Here is a 21,887-nt window from a genome sequence, read left to right on the forward strand (position 1 = left end):
AATGAAAAATAAAAATTGTTCTAGAGTTGAAATCAAGAGACTGTTTCTGAGACAGCTTTTTCTCTGATTGCTCAAAGCACTGTGGTCCAAATATTTTCTAACGTAGGCAGATTTGTCCATTGGCTCAAGATAGCTTAGCTTAACATCTGCAGGATAACCACTAATTTTATCACCTGTCAAGGACTTTCCCAGGGAGGGTGCAATATTCCGGGAAAATGAAAAGTCAAAGATAAAAAGAAGTAATTTCCCCACCATTTAATTAAGTGCAGGCAGCATTGGGATGTAAGAGCACAAATGCTCATGCACCATTTTTTTAAAACCAGTTTTGTTTAAAGAACAGTCCTGAAGGTTGAAGATCCTTTCTCTCCCCAACCACGCCCTTCTAGCCCACCATTTTGATAAGATTCTCTTTTTTTTCTTGTGCAGAGATGAGATTATTCATCTCACTTGATGAAGCTGGACGTCTTTCCCTCCTATTGGTCACTGACTGCAGCTCTAGAATGTGCCTAGTGGTCTAGGGCAGAATGAAATGAATCTGACGACAACCTCCCCATTACTCCCCACCCCCGACCCAGAGAACCTAGGTTCTGTAAGTCTCCCGGATCTCCAGGATTCTGTACTTGAAGAACTTCTTGGTGCAAGTCTCATCAGCAATATTACGTATTCTAAAGTTAAAATATACAAATTCGGTTCAGGGATATAGGTACCATAACTATGATGCAACTCATCTCACCTCTTAGTGCAGTAAATGCAGAACTGTGAAAAACCCTGGGATGCTGATTTGAGCTGTAAACAGGCTTCCTCTCAATGCTGGCCAACACTATGTCAAATGATGACACTGCACATCAGAAGGCCAATGCAACAGGAAAATACCAACTTGGTTGTTACCAGAGAAACAAAATATTATATTTTCCCCCGAAAAACAATTATTAAGAGATATTTGACTATATGTTGGCTATAAGGCAGAGGCACTAAATTTCTCCCTCTAAATCCAAACACAACCACACTGAAGAAAAAAAATTCATTTTAATCAACCTCATGGACCTCCAGGACCGATTAATGCAAGAATAAGTGTTATTTTCAACCCAGTGAAGCTAGTGGCTTTCAGAAACTAAATTATTTATGTGAAGCAGTGTTTATGAGTCGATGAAATGTCAATTTGGAATGATATGAGCATTAAAAATTTATGACCAAAATAATAATATGGTGTAGCTGGATTAAGGAGGAGCAATTCTGCTAAATGTACCACTGAGAGATTAATATTTAATAGTATCACTATTTCCTTAGGAAATTTTAAAAATCTTCACACACAATTTAAAAACTGTAAGTTTCGGGAAGCAGATGAAATTGAAACAAAGGACCTTCTCAGGCAGTAACATTTACTCGGCTGTGCTGTTCAACTGGGACCTCACCAGAGTTCAGGGGCCATAAAAACAAAGAAAAGCCGTAACAGTGATACAAAAGGCAGCTGGATAGTACACTGAGGGGAATGAACAAACAGAGGCCAGTGAACATGTGAGGTGGAGGGCCAGGCTTGCAGGTTCCTCCTCCCAAGCCTGCCTCTGGCAATACTAGCTTTCTGGAGTTTACTCAGATGTCCCCTAGGCACCTCACACTCACGTGAGCTAGAATTTGGCTCTCTGATTCTGGGTTCGTCCCACTCCCTTTTAATTCCAGATGCACCTTCCCCATGTACCATTTTGATTGGATTGCTCTTCATCCATCACACATCCCACAGCAGTTCACCACTGTGTTGCATTAAGCCCAGACCACTGGCTTGGCTCACAAAGCCCCCACATCCCAGCTGCCTTTCCAGCCTGGACTCCCCTCCTACCTATGCTAACACATCAACCATGTCACCTTGCTGTGACTGACAAGGCCTTACCGATTCCTGCCTCCAGAATGTTTCCTCACCACATTTGTGAGCATACACTGCTTCAGTTATTTACTTTTTATGACAAAAAGAGCCAACTCAAGGCTCACCGAGAATCTACAGGGTCAATTTCACACTATTACCATGAACTGTCCCAAAACTGGAGCCAGAACATCACCAATTCTTAATCACCCTTCAACATCAGCTTGACACCATCTGACTGAAACCATTCTCCGATGACTTTGTCTTTTGCTCAAATGACAGAATAATGAATAAAATGAAATGCTATGTTTGATCTCATCATTTATTATTCAATGACGAAATTTTATTACAATTTCTTGCCTATAACTTAACTGCCCATATACCTGATTAAAAAACAAAAAAATAAAGTTGCTAATATAAACCATGCTGTGAATTAGGTGAAAACATTTACAATTCAAGAGTAATAGGAAAAAAATCAGAACCAGATGAACTTGAACACAGTTAAAATATTCTACCTTTTGTCAAACTCTAAAGAAAAAGCTATGTGTATATGAAAGGCTTTGAAATAGAAAAGGCATTTCAGAGGCAATAAACATTTAAAAAATTACATCAGCATCTGTTTAGAAAGTACATACTGCTTTTCGTTTAAGAATGCAGTCCAATCTCCAGCGATTTCCTTCAACCACCGGGCGTTTCAGGAAGATTTCTGGACTCAACCTGAAATCATGAAACCAAGATTTCAAGAACCTAAAACTAAATATAACGTTCCAATGATATCATAGGAAGCAAAGGCAATTTTAGCCCCAATGCCATCCTCCTCCTCCACTGTGGCAGGTCACCCAGAGTTCTACTGCGAGTCCACGAACAACTTCATATGGGAACAAGAGCCTTTCCTTCTTCCTCTGATGAAAGGAAGAGACAGGCACGCACGCACACACACACACACACAAAGAGGAAAAGCCGCTCTGGGATGGATGTTGCATGGGGGTGTGATGTCTAGACAGGTATAGCCATATTGAAATTCTAAGGGGAAAAGCAGAACCTTGAAATTACTACATCACCCTACCAATTCTCTGACTACCTAATTAAATGAGATAAATAAATCCTCAGTGTTTAAGGCACCTTTAATTGAGCATTCTAGCAACTCAGGCCCCAAGTGTTCTAATTGACAAGTATGAACACTGACTTCCTATACCAAGGAGCAGTGCCCATGGGAACCTGGGGCTTTCTAAGCAAGGAAGAAGGCAGGCTTGCTGATAGATAAACTTTTTCCAGTGTGAGCATGGACCCCTACGCTCTTCTTCATGGTGCCATAGATGGCACAGTAGAGCAGCGTCACTTTTTCCCCTTAGGGTTGAGTTCAAAGTCATTGCCTAAGTTAAACTGGTAAGTGGTGTAACTCCTCTGTAATGGGGAAAACAAACGAAAAAGAAACAATAAAGAAAATTTCATCTGCTGAAATACTAGACCTGAAGGGGCAGGAGTAGACTGTGTAAGGAACAAAGCCTTACAGAATACTAGGGTGGAATATTCCATGGCCAGGCAGTCTTCTAAGCATGTGAAAAGAGTAGGGTTCTAAGGAGCTAAAGATATTAAAAGAAGTAATTTTATGCTCTATTTCATTCAGTTAAAGGAAAAAATCCCCAGAGATAAAGTATCCAAAGGAAACATATATGGGGTAAGATAAATAAGAAAACAGAGGAAAGGAGGGGTGTATACAATATAAATACTTATATATTTGGCTTAGAGTAGGAAACAATTCAAAGGTAATGTACGCCCAAACAAACAAACAAAAAATGAAGCAATTGATAGGAAAAGATTTGAAATCTTTGAAAACAGATCTGTCTTAAATAGAACAGTATATTACTAGGCATTGCTAGTTCACTGAAAGTAGGACATATCAAACAACATATATATACACTTGCAATTTTTGATGTACACATTAATTTTGTGTTCAGTGGACTTCAGTTTGGGGGCCGCTTTTAAGTCTATACTCTGCAATTAAGTCTTTATCACCTTTAATCTAAAAGCACTATGTACTTTGAATGCAGAATACTCTACTAGATACTTTGAAGGATCTTAATCTAGCGCTCAAGTAGAACTTGATTTTGAGGATAATGCATAAAAAGATAAAAATACTGATAATCATGCTATAAACAAAGTTTAAACAATGGCAAGGAGAGAACAGCTATGACTCACAAGCATCATTATGTTAGGATCTTTACTAAGTAATGATTAGATAAACAAAACTTGAAAGAATTGTATAATACTACATTTCAATGAGTCTAGGACAGCAGTGACTGTAAGATGCATCAATACTGTGTGTACCACTAAGAAAGAAAAACAATGACAGCTACAGCTATGAGACGTTACTGAGTGTAAGGTGCATCTTGATTTCAGAGATGTTAAAGTAAATGCTCCTCTTAGAAGATTTTATAGCTTTAAGTGCTCATATAAGAAAGAAAAAGCTTAAAATCAATGATCAGAGCTTCTATCTTAAGAAGATAGAAAAAAGACTAAATTAAACCCAAAGTAAGAAGGATAGGAAAAACGGATAAGAGTGGAACTCAATGCAATGTAATACAGAAAAACAATAGAGAAAACTCAATAAAACCAAAATCTAGCCCTTTGAAAAGATTTTAAAAAATGACAAACCAGTTAAATTAAAAGAAAAAAAGAGAGTTTAACTATTTTAGATTCCTCATGTAAATGCGAAGAAACCGTTTGAGTAGGATAATATCAATCCTACTCAAAGTCTCTCAGGAAACGAGGAGGAAACACTAACTCATATAATGAGGCTAGCATTATCCTAATACCAAATCAAATAAGGACAATCAAAGAAAAGAAAAAAATTAAGTACAATATCCCTAACAATTATAGAGGCAAAAATCTTTACCAAAACCTCATAATCTATAAAAAGGATAACAGATTATGACAAAGTGGGATTATTTCTAAGAACACAAGGTTGGTTTAAAAATTGCAAATTAAATCAACGCAATTCAGCACATTAACAGGAAAAGAAAACCCAAAAAAATGATCATTTCAATAAATGCAGAAAAATGTTTTGACAAAATTCAATAAATACCCATTCACAGTAAAAAATTGTAAGTAGAAAGGAATTTCTTCAAATAGAAGGCACCTATTTAAAAAATCTACCTGAAGCATATAATCTAAGACTGAAAACTTTTCTCCTAAGACTGATAACAAGGCAAAGATGTCCTTTCTCATCACTTCTATTCAACACTTTATTGATGATGCTAGCCAATGCAAAAAAAAAAAAGAAGAAAGAAAGAAAAGAAAAGAAAAGAAAAAAGGAAAAGAAGAAAAAAAAACAAAGCATAAGGATTATAAAGGAAAATGGTAAACTTCATTCACACATCACATGATCATCTATGGGGAAAATCCTAAGGCTTCTACAAAAAATCTACTAGCCCTGGGAAGTGAATTAAGCAAGATTTCAGTAAATAAGATCAATATAAAAAATCAATTGCATTTCTGTATGCTGGCAGTGAAAGACTGGAACATGAATTTTTAAATGCCATACACAATAACAAAAACATGAGTTACTTAGTGATCAGTGCAAGGACCTGTATATGGAAAGTATAAAGAATAGCTGAGAAAATTTAAATAAGAACTAAAAAAAAAAAAAAAAGGAGAGATATATAGTGTTTATGAATTGGAAGACTCAATACTGAGGAAGAAGAACAAAATTTGACATACCGTCTAACCAGTGGTGATTTTACCATTTTTTCCCCTTTGATTCCTCATCCTGGAAGGAGAAGCTGGAAAAGGGCATTGGCACAGGTAGAAAGAACTCCAGGAGGAATCCTCAAGTTCAGGCTTGAGGAGGAAGCGTGGGTTCTTCTGGGTGCTAGGGGTGGCAGGGAAGGGCGCAAAGGCATCAAAAACTCTGAGGGAGTGGAACTTTCCTCTCCAGCTGGAAGAGTTGTGGTTCCAAGAGGATAATATAAATATCTATTGCTTGGCTCTGGACACAAAGTGTCATTGCAGAAAGTGTTTGGCAGAGCAGGGTAAATAAAGCCACAACTTTCTAGTTAGAGGACTATAAAGAGAAGCCACAGACAACCCATGAGTAGTGGGTAGATCGTGGAGAGAGAGGAGCTCAGAAAAGCAACACTATAAAGTTGTTTATGAACTTCTAGCTCACTCCCAAGCTGCTCATGGATTTGATCTTAAACATTATACTAAAGAATCTGAGAATTGAAATAAGAAATAGACCACTGCCCAGTCTGGCTGCTAGGTGGAGTACATAGGGGACAGATCTGAACAGCACTGCAAATGCTTTGAAAATAAAGCTGACATTAAAAACACACAGAAGAAAGCTAGCTGGAACATTCTGCATGAACCCAAATGAGCCAGTTTCCTGCTAAAACAAAAATACCAACATTCTCCATAAGATTTAAATAAGACCTAGAGTCATAATATTAAAAATCTCCAGAATATAATAAAAAATTACTTGGCATACAAAGAATTAGAAAAGTCTCAACTTGCAGGAAAGTCATTCAACAAATATCAATGCCAAAATGACATAAATGTTGGAATTACTTAATGTAATTCTTTGCCAGATATTATAAAAATGTTTCAATAAGTAAGGGTAAACACTCTTAAAATGAATGGATAGACAAAAAGTCTCAGCAAAGAAATAAAGATATAAATGAGAACCAAAGAGAAATTTTCAAACTGAGAAATACAACTACAAAAAACAAACAAACTCTTACTGGATAGACTCAGTACCAGAACAGAGGTGACAAAGGAAAGAATCAGTGAACTTAAAGACAGATAAATTATCTAATTTGAATAACAAAGAGAAGAAAAGATTGGAAAAAAATGAACAGTCTCAGAGACCTGTGGGTCAATACTAAAAGACACTATTTGTGCAATCAGAGACTCAGAAAGAGAGAAATAGGGAAATGCAGGGAAAAAAAATTGAAGAAGTAATGTATGAAAATTACTCAAATTTGATGAATGACATAAACCTACAGATTTAAGAAGCTTGATGAACCCCAAACAGAATAAACTCAAATACCATAATCAAACTGCTGAAAACTAAAGACAGAGGGAAAATGCTGAAAGCACTTAAAAGAAAAACAATGCATCATTTAGAGGGAAACAGTGATTCAAAATGAATGTGAACTTCTCATCAGAAAACACAGGCCAGAATGAAATGGAGCAACTTATAACTAGAATGGATAAAGATCTTCTACTATTTTGTAATAAGAAGGCAATGCAAAAAAAAAAAAGAGAAAAAAAATGCGATTTGAACATATTTCCAAAAAAGCTAAACAAATATCCAAAAATCACAGGAAAATATGCTTAACGTGAAAAGATGTTGCTAATGTAAATTAAAACCACAATGAGATACTGCTACATACCCTTTGGGATCACTAATGTTAAAAAATTAAATACACTAAAATACCTTGAGATAAATGAAAATGAAAACACCACCACACAAAATTTATGGGACGCAGCAAAGGCAGTGCTAAGAGGGAAGTTCATGGCAATACAGGCCTTCCTCAAAAAAGAACAATCTCAAATAAACAATCTAACCTATCAGCTAAAAGAATTAGAAAAAGAAGAGCAAAAACCCCCAAAAGTCAGCAGAAGGAAGGAAATAATAAAGATCAGGGAGGAAATACATAAAATAGAAATTAAAAAAACAATAGAAAAAAATCAATCAAACCAGAAGCTAGTTTTTTGAAAGAGTAAATAAAATCGACAAACCTCTGGCCAAACTCACAAAGAAGAAAAAGGAGAGAACACAAATAAGCAAAATAAGAAAGGAAAATGGAAAAATTACAACAAATAACATAGAAATACATAATATCATATGAGAATATTATGAAAAACTATATGGAACCAAACTGGATAACCTAGAGGAGATGGACAAGTTTCTGGAAACATACTGTCCACCAAAACTGAATCAAGAAGAATCTGAACACTTGAACAATCCGATCACTAGAAAGGAAATAGAAATAGCAATTAAAAACCTCCCTACAAATAAAAGTCCAGGACCAGATGGCTTCACCGGGGAATTCTACCAAACATACAAAGAAGAACTCATACCAGTCCTTCTCAAACTCTTCCAGACGATTGAAAAGGAGGGAATACTCCCAAACTCATTCTATGAAGCCACCATCACCCTGATACCAAAACCAGGCAACGACACTACCAAAAAAGAGAATTATAGGCCCATATCACTGATGAACATAGATGCAAAAATCCTCACCAAAATATTAGCAAATAGAATCCAACAGCACATAAAAAAGATTATACATCATGACCAAGTAGGGTTCATCCCAGGGACACAAGGGTGGTTCAACATACACAAATCAATCAATGTAATATATCACATCAACAAGAGAAAGGACAAAAACCACCTGATCATCTCAATAGATGCAGAAAAAGCATTTGATAAAATTCAACACACATTTATGATAAAAACTCTCACCAAAGTGGGTATAAAAGGAACATATTTCAACATAATAAAAGGTATATATGACAAACCTACAGCCAGCATAGTATTCAATGGTGAAAAACTCAAAAGCTTCCCACTAAAATCTGGGACAAGACAAGGCTGCCCACTATCACTACTCCTATTCAACATAGTCTTGGAAGTCCTAGCCACAGCAATCAGTCAAGAGAGAAATAAAAGGGATCCAAACTGGAAAAGAAGAGGTAAAAGTGTCACTATATGCCAATGACACAATACCATATATAGAAAACCCTAAAAGCTCCACACAAAAACTACTAGAACTAAATGAAGAATTCAGCAAGGTAGGAAGTTACAAGATTAACGTTCAAAAATCAGTTGCATTTCTTTACACTAACGATGAATCAACAGAAAAAGAAAGTAAAGAAACAATCCCCTTTAAAATAGCACCCAAAGTAATAAAATACTTAGGAATAAATCTAACCAAGGAGGTGAAAGATTTATACATGGAAAACTATAAACCACTGATGAAGGAAATTAAAGAAGATTAAAAAAAATGGAAAGATATCCCATGCTCCTGAATTGGAAGAATCAATATTGTTAAAATGGTCACACTGCCCAAAGCAATCTACAGATTTAATGCATTCCCTGTCAAATTACCCAGGACATATTTCACAGAACTACAACAAATCATAATAAAATTTATATGGAACCATCAAAGACCTAGAATTGCCAAAGCATTACTGAAGAAAAAGAAAGAGGCTGGAGGAATAACTCTCCCAGACTTCAGACAATACTACAGAGCTACAGTCATCAAGACAGCATGGTCTTGGTACAAAAACAGACATATGGACCAATGGAACAGAATAGAGAGCCCAGAAATGAACCCACAAACTTTTGGTCAACTAATCTTCGACAAAGGAGGCAAAAATATACAATGGAATAAAGACAGTCTCTTCAGCAAATGGTGTTGGGAAAACTGGACAGCAGCATGTAAATCAATGAAGCTAGAACACTCCCTTACACCATACACAAAAATAAACTCAAAATGGATCAAAGACTTAAACATAAGGCAAGATACAACAAACCTCCTAGAATAAAACATAGGCAAAACATTATCTCACATATATCTCAAAAATGTTCTCTTAGGGCAGTCTACCCAAGCAATAGAAATAAAAGCAAGAATAAACAAATGGGACCTAATTAAACTTACAAGCTTCTGCACAGCAAAGGAAACCATAAACAAAACAAAATGACAAACTACAGAATGGGAGAAAATTTTTGCAAAAGATAAAACTGACAAAGGCTTGATCTCCAGAATATATAAGCAGCTCATACGACTTAATAAGAAAAAAACAAACAACCCAATCCAAAAATGGGCAGAAGACCTAAACAAACAATTTTCCAAGGAAGAAATACAAATGACCCATAGGCACATGAAAAAGTGGTCAATATCACTCAGTATCAGAGAAATGCAAATCAAAACTACAATGAGGTATCACCTCACACCAGGCATAATGGCTGTCATTCAAAAGTCCACAAATGACAAATGCTGGAGAGGCTGTGGAGAAAAGGGAACCCTCCTACACTGCTGGTAGGAATGCAGTTTGGTGAGGCCACTGTTGAAAACAGTATGGAGATTCCTCAAAAGACTAGGAATAGACTTACCATATGACCCAGGAATCCTGCTCCTGGGCATATATCCAGAAGGAACCCTACTTCAAAAAGACACCTGCACCCCAACGTTCATAGCAGCACTATTTACAATAGCCAAGACATGGAAACAACTGAAACGTCCATCAACAAATGACTGGATAAAGAAGTGGTATATTTATACAATGGAATAGTATTCAGCTATAAAAACCGACAACATAATGCCATTTGCAGCCACATGGATGTCCCTGGAGAATGTCATTCTAAGTGAAGTAAGCCAGAAAGAGAAAGAAAAATACCATATGAGATTGCTCATATGTGGAATCTAAAAAAAAAAGAACATAAATACAAAACAGAAACAGAATCACAGACATAGAATACAAACTTGTGGTTGCCAACGGGGAGGTGGGTGGAAAGGGACAGACTGGGAGTTCAAAATTTGTAGATACTGACAGGCATATGTAGAATAGATAAATAAGATTATACTGTATAGCACAGGGAAATACATACAAGATCTTGTGATAGCTCAGTGAAAAAGAATGTGACAATGAATATATGTATGTTCATGTATAACTGAAAAATTGTGCTCCACACTGGAAATTGATACAACATTGTAAACTGACTATAACTCAGTAAAAAAATATTTAAAAAAACCCCACAATGAGATACTACTACGTACCCTTTGGGATCACTAACATTAAAAAAGACACTAAATTTTTAAAATAAATAATTACTAAAGAATTCCAATACACCTTATGAAAAACATAACATTAAAATCAACTTAAATGTGTTCTTCTACTTAGAATAGTCTGAGTGTGTGAGCCAGTCAATAATGAAATGTTGATTTTGTTTTTGAACTTTACAGCCTTTGTCTCCAAGCCCAAAGGAGATCTCGCTTCTGTTTCTCTTCCTTTGATAAACTCCCTCTTTAAAAATCTTGGTTTATGATTCTTCTTCCTTATTCTCCAGTTTTAATACTCCTGTCTCTCTTAGACCCGTTTAATACACAGACTCAGTACAGACACTGTGGCAGACCCCACCTGCACCCCCACTGCCAACAGGCCACACAAGGGACTCAACACACTTGCTCCACACATCCCTGCTGGCCAGTGGGGAATCAGAATTCACCATCACTAAGAGGAAGCTGTGCTACGCCACGCTATGTGGATCCGTCCCAAGTTACAGCAGCGGACTGCAAGCCACACCTTGGTGGCCAGCCTCGTTTTGGGGATCACACCAGCGAACACAGTTTGTCTTTAACCCATCTTTTGAGTGTTGTCTCCACCCCCCCCATCCCAAAGGATGCTATGCTCAAGCAGTACACCACCTCTACCCTCCTCCAAAACTGCTGTGCTCTCTCACCCCTGTGTGCCTTGGTCCTGGCTATCCCTCTGCCTAAAACAGTCAGCTGTCTTCATCTGTCAGCTCCATCCCCCAGGACCTGGGCCAGCGTTCTCTGCTGTGAAGCTTCCACAGCTCCTTCAGGCTCAGTCACTGCCCCTTCCTCTGTGCTCCCCCCACCCCCACGCCTTCTGTTATGCTGACCCTCACCACTGAGTTTGCCCCAATCCCATGTCTCACGCACGACTTCCTGACTGTCTGTTGTTCCCGCATAGGGGCAGCTTCTCATTCATCTTTCTGTGCCCTTGGCCCAGTTCAGTACCTGTCACACAGCAGCTACTCATTAAATAGGTCTGGAATTAATGAGTGAATAAATTACTAAATGAATGGGTGGGTGGTTAAATGAAATCACAAAGGAACTCAGTGCTTCTAGGTCCCAGGTTATTTCTCATTTCACCCTATCTGCCTTTCCTTTCATACTAATGGTTTTAGAAACCGACAAACAGTTTTTGCTTAAGTATATGATGTCTCTCAAGTGAGTTTAGAAGCTCCTAAAGGGCGTGTGCATCCTCTCACTGTGCATTTCACTTCCTCAGAGCCAGACAAGTCAGGGTGTAGTAAACTTTCTGAATGCTCTCTTTTGCAATATACTTGCATGACAGGAATTCTCTTCACTTGTTTTGAGGGAGGTTCCTGCGAAGGTTTTATTTCAAAGGAAGTGTTGTAATAAGTGTTCATGAAAAAGAAACAGCCTCTTGATTCATTTTCGTGCTGACAGTAGAAGAGAAAACATTCAAGGTTTCATCTCTTTAGATGTTTAAATGAGAGTTTGTACTTTAGTGTTCAGAACCTTGAAAAGAGGTATTATTTGCTCGTGTAAACATGAAAATACGGGCTCAGTGGAAACACTATTTTCAGTCTCTTTCATGTTCTTGTAAAACTTTCAGAAATACTTTTTAAAGGAATACACGTACTACACTAAGCTTGAATTCATTCTAATAAGTGTTTAGAAAGTATGCAACCAAAGAAATAGCTCCTGAGTATGAAACTTTTATTCTTGGTAACTGACTAAAGAGACAAAACTTGGCAAGAATATGAAACCAAGACTAAGCTCCTCCACAAACATGAGAATAAACAGGTCCACGATAGACAGGCTGACCATCACACACCTTATCCTCCGACTCCAGACAATGATTCTCAACCAAGAGGGACTGTGCTCCCCAGGGGACATCTGGCAATGTCTTAAGACATTTGGGTGATCAAGACTGGGAGTTTGCTACTGGCATCCAGTGGATAAAAGCCAGGGATGCTGATGGTGCTGAATATCCCACAATGAGCAGAACAACCCCCCATAACAAAGTAATATCTGGTCCAAAATGTCAATAATGCCAAGGTTGGGAAAACATGCCCTAGAGTTATAGATTTCCACACCACCGAGGCAAAACAGCAGAAGAAGATGAGTTGACATTCCTAATGACTTTCCCCTCCCCCCAAAATCTAGAATTAGGAGGAAATGGGTTATGGTGATATTTCCACAGCTCATATATAAGGAAGAATTTGGAAGGAAACAGGATAGGGAAAAATAAGGGGCATTTCAAGCACCAAAGTTCTTAGAAGGAAAACATATTTTAGACATTTTCAATATTTCCATTGTAGCAAATGTTAGCATCTACAATGGGTTTTCACCGTCTAGACAGATGGGTAATTGAGACTTATGTCAGACTACAAAGTCTACACCAACTCCAGGAGTAAAATTTCCCAAGGGCTAATGGGTTTTAGATATGAGACTTCCAGTGGCTCTAATAATCATCATAACTCTCATGGATGACTTTAAAGGGGGTCAGAAAGTTGAAACCTGATGCATCTCCAAAAAAAGCTGACCGCCTAGTAACTACCAAGCACATTTTAATAGTAATAGCAAATGGAAATATTTCAATTTCAAAGGGAAAATTCAGAAGCAGTATATTCACTGGACCTGGTGACAGATAAACCAATATGAGGAAAGACATTCAAGGAAGCTTATTTTCCATTACCTCTACACCTGTATTTGCATTGCAACATAATCTTTACTAAAATGAATATTGAGTATCCGCTTCTAAATGGAAAGACAAAAACAAAATTGTTCAAGTTAAATATTTTAAGAATATATATGGATGCCAGGTGTTTTGAAAAGACCTTTCACTGGAGGCTATTACAGTTAATGTGTTGAGACTTCGGCCACACCATCTGTGAGTACTGCTGGTTTTCATAATGTGTGATTCTGGAACAGCATAACACTGCTGTACATTCCTAAATGCAGAGACCTCCAAACAAACTCCCCAGGGACAAATACTAACCACCAATCTGTGATGAAAATCTCTTCTTTTGCCTCCTCCATTGCATCTGCCACATCTTCAAAATATCCTTTGGCATTGACATACCTGAAAGACAAGTTTTTGTTTCATTTTTTAAATGGAAAAAAAAAAGACATCTATCATATTGCAAAATGAAGGATGGAAGCCACTGCTCAAGTCTCCGCAAAATCGCCAGTTTATATACGTGGAAAACAAGGATTGAAAGCAACGCCTTCTGTCTGCTATACAGGAAGTGCAGTGAGCAGAGAGAAGGAGGCAACCTGATTCTTCTCCGTGAGAGAATCACAAACTGATGGGTCTCACCATCAGATGGGGTCAGATGGAACTCTTCCATCCTGTTGAACTCATACGTGGTTGTTCTTCTGAGACTGAAAGCAAGCCAGTTTCTAATTCATGGGTAGAAAAACATGCTAAGCTGGATTTTATTTAAAAGAAATATCTAGCAAGTAAACCCTCTTTCTTAAATTATGGCTAATGACTTTAATAAACCTTCTTTTGCATCACTAAGAAAATGTATGAGGTTAGCTTTTAAAATCAAACTTCAAAATCTGAAGTTAACTATCTAAAGTTCACTGTAAAAAAACTGTAAAAGAAAAAATTGGAAAACGAATCTATGCTCAGGTCATCCTATAAAGAAAGGCCCTTGTTAAGTATAATGCATATCTTTTCACAGCTTCAAAAACTGATTCCAGGTGATTTTAGACCACCATAATTTTAAATGTTACGGCTACTTTGACAGTCTTAGAGCAAAAAGATCTTACCATTTAGCTAAAGTGTTCTCTTGGATTGCAGCATATGACCCAAATCGATGATCTTTGAGAAAGTTGGTGCCATATTTCTGGATGAATTCTTCTATAGCCCCTCCCCACCACCGAGCATGTCTATAGCTGTTGCATTTTAAAATAAGTGTCCTTCAAAAGAAAAGCAAAATGTGGGAAAGAATGGTCACTCTGGGTTCTATCTCTTTAAACAATTTAAAAATTAACCATGTCCCATTTTGTTTGGTACTGCAGCAAACATAAGTTGGAAGTTTTAGGCAAAGAGCACCTTACTCATGTCAAAAGAGCAGACTTTTGAACATTTTTGGCAGGATTTAAAGGTATATTCAATGTAGCAAAAGCAAACGCTCAGGTTACTCATTCCCCCATTCACTCATGCGAACGTGTGTAAAGGCACTTACTACAGGCTTACAGCTAGCAGTGCCAGGCTGTGAGGGGGACAGTGGCAGAGGCATGAGGTAAGGTCCTGCATCTAAGGGTTAGAGAGTTGTTGGCTCCTGGGGAGGACATTTCCCTTTGGGCTTCCTGGTGTCCATTCCCTCGGCCTCTGGAAACATCCTGATTGTGCTTTAGGAGGTGAATCCGTTCCCTACTCTGAGTTCACCAAAGCCAACAAAACGGTACCTTCCAGCCCTTGATCCCAAAGACTGGTTCAGGGCTGAGTACATAAGCCAACTCCACCCACTAGTGAAAACAAATCCAAGGACTTGCTCAGAAACGCCAGGAAGAGATTCTTTCCCTTCCACTGAACTTGGTCTGAGTGTAAGAGGCCAGTCATCTTGCTACCACCAGGGGACCAGCCTGAGGATGGAGCAGATGCACAGGAGCTGGAGCTGAGAAGGGCCAGGAAAATGTGTCTCAGTGACATAGGCTGAACCTTGGAATCAGCCGTGCCTAACGTGGCTGATGATTACCTCTGACGTAAGCCAGACTGCATTGGACTTTTCTATCTCCAGTGACTAAACTACCCCACATGGTTACAGATTTATAGGTGCTGAAAAAAAATTCAAAACAGGAGATTAAAAAAGTCATTATCACATGTCAAATGTCAGAATTGGTGACTGCCACCAACAGGTGAAAATAAGTTATTCAAAGAAGGTGTTGGAGCCAGCAGTCTCTCAACCATGTAGGGAGAAACCCACCCCCAATATAAGAAGAGCACTGCGAGTGAGGAGGGAGAGTTTGCCTTTTTGGGGAAACACAACGATCATGATGAGAAGCAGGGAAGGCGCTATATTCACAGACCCTAAAATCATTATTTAAAAGGATTAGAGATGTCCAAACTGGTCCCCTCGATACGTCAAAGACTGATGCTTGAGCTTTTGTCTGGGTGGCTAATGCTCTGGGGTGTGGTGGTGCCGGGAGCAGCGAGGCATCAACTCGGTGACAGAGCGGACACGGTTTCTGCCGGCAGAGTCAAGAGGGCACAGACAGTGCCGGGGTTTGAGCCATCATGCAAGTACTACTCCAACTGAGCTGAAATGCCTCTGAAAACCAGTTATGAGAAAAAGATTTTGTGGAAGACGTAAGTGACAAGCAGAGGTCTTGTCACAGGACATGAATCAGAGTGAAGAAAAAAAATCAATTCCAAACACGGAAATAGGAAGAGGAAAGGTGAAGAGGCCATAATAAAATGTGTGAGAAGGGATGGTGAAGACCTGAGAGGCTGCCTTACAGAGAGGGTGCAACTAAAGGCACAGAGACAAAAGGGCTTCAACTGTAAATGGAGGAGTTTGGGTTTATTTGATAAAATGAGGAGGCCCACTTATACCAAGGAGGAAGCAGAAGAAACCTGCATCTCTGTGGATTTATTTGGCAACAGTGCACAGATGAGTGAGGATGAAATGGAGATAAGACTGCTGGTAAAGTAACTGTTACAGTGACCAATGAGAACCGCAGCCTGATGTCTGTGGTCCTCGGGAAACAGGAACGTAGTACCAGGAGGGAGATGGCAGCGCCATCACGTTTCCAACAACCAATCCTGAACCTTTTATTGTCAGAGATCAGGAAGTTCAGCATTTTTTTACAAGTACACAAACACACATGCAAGCGTTTATTAGTAGGAGTAATATATTTACATATAAATATGTATGTTTTTATATCAGTCAGTGTGTGTAGAGAGAAACGCATATACATTCATAGACATCAGGTTGAACTTTATGGAGACAAATATATACAGACAGAAAGACACACATATATTGTATAACTATTATCTGCCAAAAGAAACATATTTATCAACACACACACACTCACTAATAAAATCTATAGTAAATGTACACTTGAGTATCCTTTCACAGTATCTTTCTTAAAATCTGTGTGTAAACAGAATTTTTGTAAATCAAACTGCTTTTTACATGTTTTGTTAATTAAAGGATATCAGTTTATAAAGTAAAATTTTACTTCTTAAAATATGAACTATCACTCCTTAATTTATTTGCTGGGTAAAATCGGTATTACTGAGTAGTGAGTCTTGTTACAACAGGCATATATTTTGTTATAACAGGCATACAGTGACACACGGGATCATTTATTCTGACTCTTGCACACAGGATATTCTATTCTTAAAAATATATAAAAACAAAAGTAGATTCATTTCTTTTGATTGAGGATGAGTTCTAAATCACAATTTTCTACCATCTAAATTATTTCACCTTCTTCTTCACTTAAGGTTGGGAGAATAACTCTGTTTTCCGGAGAAGTCTTTTTAAAGTATTTGTAATTTCTACCTTGAAAGATTATCAATTCGGAGTCCGTATTTCGTCTCCGTCTCCTTCCTGCCCATCTTAATTCTGAATTCTTTGTCTACCAGCAGGACGAAGGCAATGGCACCGCTGTCTGGTTTCATGTACAGTAAAAAGGAGTCCTTCACTATCAACCACCTGTGAGAAGGAAGTAAGCAGTTTTAAAGTTGTACTGAACTATGGAAACAAAAGGAACAAATTATTATGACAGGTCTGAAGCATACATTCTAGCAGACAACAGACATGCTTTTATTTTTTACAAGGGAATTTATTTTTTAAAAAATCACTGTGATACAAAAAAATAAAAAATCTTTCTATTATGTTTTTCTAAGAAGTGCTGGCACCAAGCAATTCGAGACCATTCATTAGCTCTTTAAACACTAATGGCAAAGCCTGGAGGAAAGGCCCTGACATGTGCAGATGGTACTCACGGGACGCCCAGCACAAGCCATGGCTGTGGGGAAAATGGAATGGGTTGGTGTTTGCTAAAATAAACTAGCATCAAAGAAGCAAATCAGTCTCTTGGTAAGTAAAATCCCCCTTTTAAAAATCCAGGAAGCACCCAGTGCTCTACGTACTCTCTTGTTCATTTCAAATCATTTGGGGCTTTAAGGACCATTAATAAATGATGCTCAGGGGCACATGATCTCTCCAAAGTGTATGTGCATTCAATCCAGTATACGTGTAAGGGCTTCGTGATGGAAAAATACAGTGATAAGCCGGGAGTTAGGGCAGAGGTAGAAACGGCACAAAGACAAATCAGACATGTTCTCAAAGGAGCTAGTTAGGCCAGTAGGGCACAAACAGCGACAGTTCCAGCCCGAATGGGACAGGTCTTAGGATAAGAAAGCAAACAGGGACGTGCATAAGGAGGAGGGGTCTTTTGTTCTAAGAGAATGGGCTAATGGCATTTTCCCAAAAAGCTGATGTTTGAGTGAAGCCAGGAAGGAACACATCAGGCAGAGCCCAAAGGGGTGGTGGAGGTGTACATCCCCCATGGAGGGAGGAGTCAGCAAAGGCACTAAGGTGTGGAAACGCTGCAGGTATTAGGAGAACGTCTGGGGAGGGGAGGGTTTCCTGGGCTGCAGCTAGGGAAAATGGGCGGATGAGGGCAGGGGGAAGGAAACAGGCAAAGGCCACACTGAGGAGGGTTTGAAGGCCACGTGAAGGAGGCCGACTTTATATCATGGAACCAGTGTTCTCTCAACTTGCCTGATCATCAGAACCTCCTGAGATGTTTGTTAAAAAAAAAAAAAAATAGTAGATTTCCAGGCCCCAACGCAGATCCATTAAAAAGGCCTGTGTTTCTACCAAGACCTAGGTACTTACTAAATAAGGGAAACTTCATGCCCCTGCTAGGCAGTGGGACAATAAATCGGGAACTATGTTTTAGAAAGAAAGTATGAAGGATAAAGAGGGATGTACTGTATGTAGCAGGTTAGCAAGTCACTGCCAACAATAGGGAACAGTGCTTCTCACACCTCGTGTCAATATGCACCGCCAGGGGACCCTGTTCAAATGCAGATTCTGATTCAGTAGGTCCGGGGCGGGCCTAAGATTCTGCATTCTAACAGATCCATAAGGTTAGTACCACACATCCAGTGGTAAAGATGCAGATGAAAGGTGTGACACTGACAGTGGAAAGAGTGAGAAAGGGTGGGACTGATTTAAAGTGAAAACAAATGGCAACTTTGTCAAGCGGCGTCTAACATATTTACCTGCAGTTGTGGAGTGATCAAGTGAATTGGCTGATAACTAAATAAAGTATCGGTGGGAGTATTATATCACTTATCAGGCAATGCACAGCACATTATGAAATAGATAAGGCCAGAACACCTGAACATGAACTAAGTAATGTTGTAAATGTAACGTGGGAACTCAGCATGTAAAAGAAATCTATAATAAATCATTACTGAAGCTGCTAACTACATTACATTTCAGTGGCTCTCGGATTTGGGATTTAATGTAGAAAAATCTACATGGATTTCCACCCAGTGTCACTTCATTCATTTGTTTTTTTAATATGTAGGCTGTGTCCTTCCCAATAAAAAGGGTGTGGGATGGATTTAGGATAATACAGTAAAGGACATACATGTGAGACGGTTAATAAAAGGAAAAGCATCAAGGTCACAGAAAGCAAACACCTAACCGCAATGCTAGTACAATCATGGTGAAGCACGCCCATGTGGGCTTGCGCTTCCTGGTTTTTCCTATCAAATGAATAAATTAGAAATAAAGAGGTCTCTCACCAAAAAACTAAATTCCAAAGGAAGTCTCTCACTTGGAACCTAACATAAGGCAACTGAACAATATTCATGGATAACATTCTCAAAAATTTTCAGCAAATGTAGAAACAATACATTTTATAAGAATTCTCATAATCCTGCTCAATATAAATGCCAAGGCCATGATATCAAATGGTAACTCAGTTATTCTGATGGGGTTGAGTTATGAGTCCAGACATGTAGCTGCCTGTTGATAAAAGTCAGTTAAGGCTAAAAGAGAGTTGCTGGATCATATATCTGGTAAAAGTCCCACTCTGGCTGCAGTCCCTTGTCCCAGCTTGACTTCTGATGCAAGCTAGAAAGCAGATGGCAGGGGCCGGGCCCAGGGCACTGGTGAGCTGTGCTGCTGACTGGGAAGGAACCACAGGCTTTGAAAACCACAGCTGGCAGGTTTGCCAGTCTGCAAAAGAAAGTCACACATACCAGACTTGGGAAGTGGCCTGCCTGGAAGCAAGGATACCTGAATGGCATCAGAGCTCGCTCTGGCCAGAGCTCCATCCACACCAAAGACAACAGTGTGGGATGGTGATGGAATAACCCCTGCCCAGTGTACAGTTCCCATCGCTGGCATTACAGAACAAATCATAGGCTCAGGGCATAATCACCAGGGCCACGGGCTGCAAAACACGCCATCTGGAATAGGCCACCAGCTACCACTGTGGAGATGTGCCCTGCACCAAGACACCTGCTGAAGGAGGCGTGGTGTCTACTGCACCATCCTGCAGGAATAGGCACTTTTCTCTCATTTGCAGAGGCTCTGATGCCACATTCAGCAGCAGAAATGAGAGGGCTGAGTGTATGGCGGGGCCAGGCCACGGTTCAAAGCTGGGGGTGCCGTTATCATTGTATCCTATGTGAAACAGTTCCTCCTCGGCTCCTTCAAGATGTGGCAGCCTGGAAATACAGAACTGTTTAGGAATGACTACTGGATTTTGCAAGCTGACGGCAAAAGTTAATGGTTTCTGTTTTAACAACGATGAGTTGTTCTCTGTAACAGTCATTGGATATCAGATGAATTGATGCCTGGCCTTTATTTAAAGCTCTTCTTAATTATGTCATTCAGTAAATCTCTCCTGGTTTCTTCCTTTTCTCTCTTTTGTCAATAGATTTTTTTCTCTAACAGGAAGATACGCATCAAGAAAGGACTCCATCAAGCAGCCTTCTGGGAGTCATCACCTGCTGCAAAGGGATTAAGCGTCTGCCTTGAAGTCAGCCTCCCTGGGCTCCAGTTCTGGTTCTGCCACTCACCTGTGTGATCTTGGGTAACTGAGCCTGAGGTCTAAATCCAGAAAGCGAGGATAACAGTAATGGCCAGTTCATAAGTGTCTGTGAGGATTCACTGAGATGATTCATGTATATTGCATAGCACAATGCCTGGCACCAATAAATGTGAGTGTTTTATGAATGCTCTTGTTCTAAACCAGATGAGATTATGGTCTGTTCTAGCAAGGTGCCTTCCACCTGTGCTACTAACTGCCATGTCATTAAAACACAGCTAGACCCACGTGATCCAGCCATCACCTTCTGAGCCTCATCTACTGTTCTCTCCAAATGTTGGTCTGGCTGGTCCTCAGACTTGCTAAACTTGTTCTTTGGGCTTCCACACTTGCTATTCCTCATCTAGAAATTATTTCTTCTAGATTCTCCCATGGGTGGTTCCTTCCTGTCAATCAACCCTTTGCTTGAACATTCTTCTATGGGGAGGCTTTCCTGGGCACCTATGCAGCCCCTCCTCCATCCTGTTTAGCTTATTCATAGCACTTAGCACTCTCTGGAACTATTTATTTGTCTGCTTGTGTATGATCGCCCCTCCCCTAGACAGTGAGATCCCGGAGAGTAGGGAATGTGTGTCATGTCCACGGGTTTCTTCCCAGGGCCCAGAGTAAGTCTTCAGGTAAAGCAGCCCTCTTGCCTAAATAATGGCTGCACAAATAGGTCCCAAAGAGTAAAGAAAATCATTTAGTCACTGTCTAAAAATTGTAATTCTTGGTATAGCTCATAGTTCAGCAAATGTGAAATTTACTTCTTAAAAGCTCTTTATCTCTTTCTCTTAAGACATTACTTGAGCTAAGAAACTTATCATGTGGTCCATCAATAGGATGTGCTGTTTAAGCAGATGTTTTAAATTGTGGGAAGAAATGTTTGCTGGGTTTGTCATTTTTTGTTTTTTATATTTGTGGCTGAGACAAGGTCATCAAGAGACTTGACTGAAAGTTTGATTGCCCTGTTTGCCCGATGTCAATTTGTCAATATAGGATATATAAAGTAATCAGAATGGTTTTTTTTTATGGAAACAAAAATAAAAGAGAGTTATGACCTAGTGTTGCCCTTGAAAGTAACCCTCCTAGTGTGGGAAGCGTCCTAAACACACATTGTCAGCTGCGTTTTATCATCCTTTTTCGGTGCTGATATTTTATATCACATGAAT

General features: G+C 39.1%; 1 protein-coding gene across 8 annotated transcripts in view; it reads right to left on the minus strand.

Moving 5' to 3' along the window:
* PLD1 (phospholipase D1) overlaps window positions 1-21,887 on the minus strand; it is a 173,248-nt gene that overhangs the window by 68,069 nt on the left and 83,292 nt on the right. For 7 of the 8 annotated variants that reach the window (XM_031451132.2, XM_031451117.2, XM_031451145.2 and 4 more), the window contains exons 9-12: window positions 17,160-17,312; window positions 14,416-14,565; window positions 13,637-13,720; window positions 2,491-2,572 (exon numbers count right to left, since the gene is read on the minus strand). In XM_031451132.2, coding sequence (XP_031306992.2) covers window positions 2,491-2,572; window positions 13,637-13,720; window positions 14,416-14,565; window positions 17,160-17,312 — 469 coding nt within the window. The remainder of the gene's footprint in view (window positions 1-2,490; window positions 2,573-13,636; window positions 13,721-14,415; window positions 14,566-17,159; window positions 17,313-21,887) is intronic. The other variant, XM_064492801.1, reaches the window with a different exon arrangement.

Source organism: Camelus dromedarius, chromosome 2, assembly GCF_036321535.1.
Source record: "Camelus dromedarius isolate mCamDro1 chromosome 2, mCamDro1.pat, whole genome shotgun sequence".
In the NCBI taxonomy this organism is placed as follows: domain Eukaryota; kingdom Metazoa; phylum Chordata; class Mammalia; order Artiodactyla; family Camelidae; genus Camelus; species Camelus dromedarius.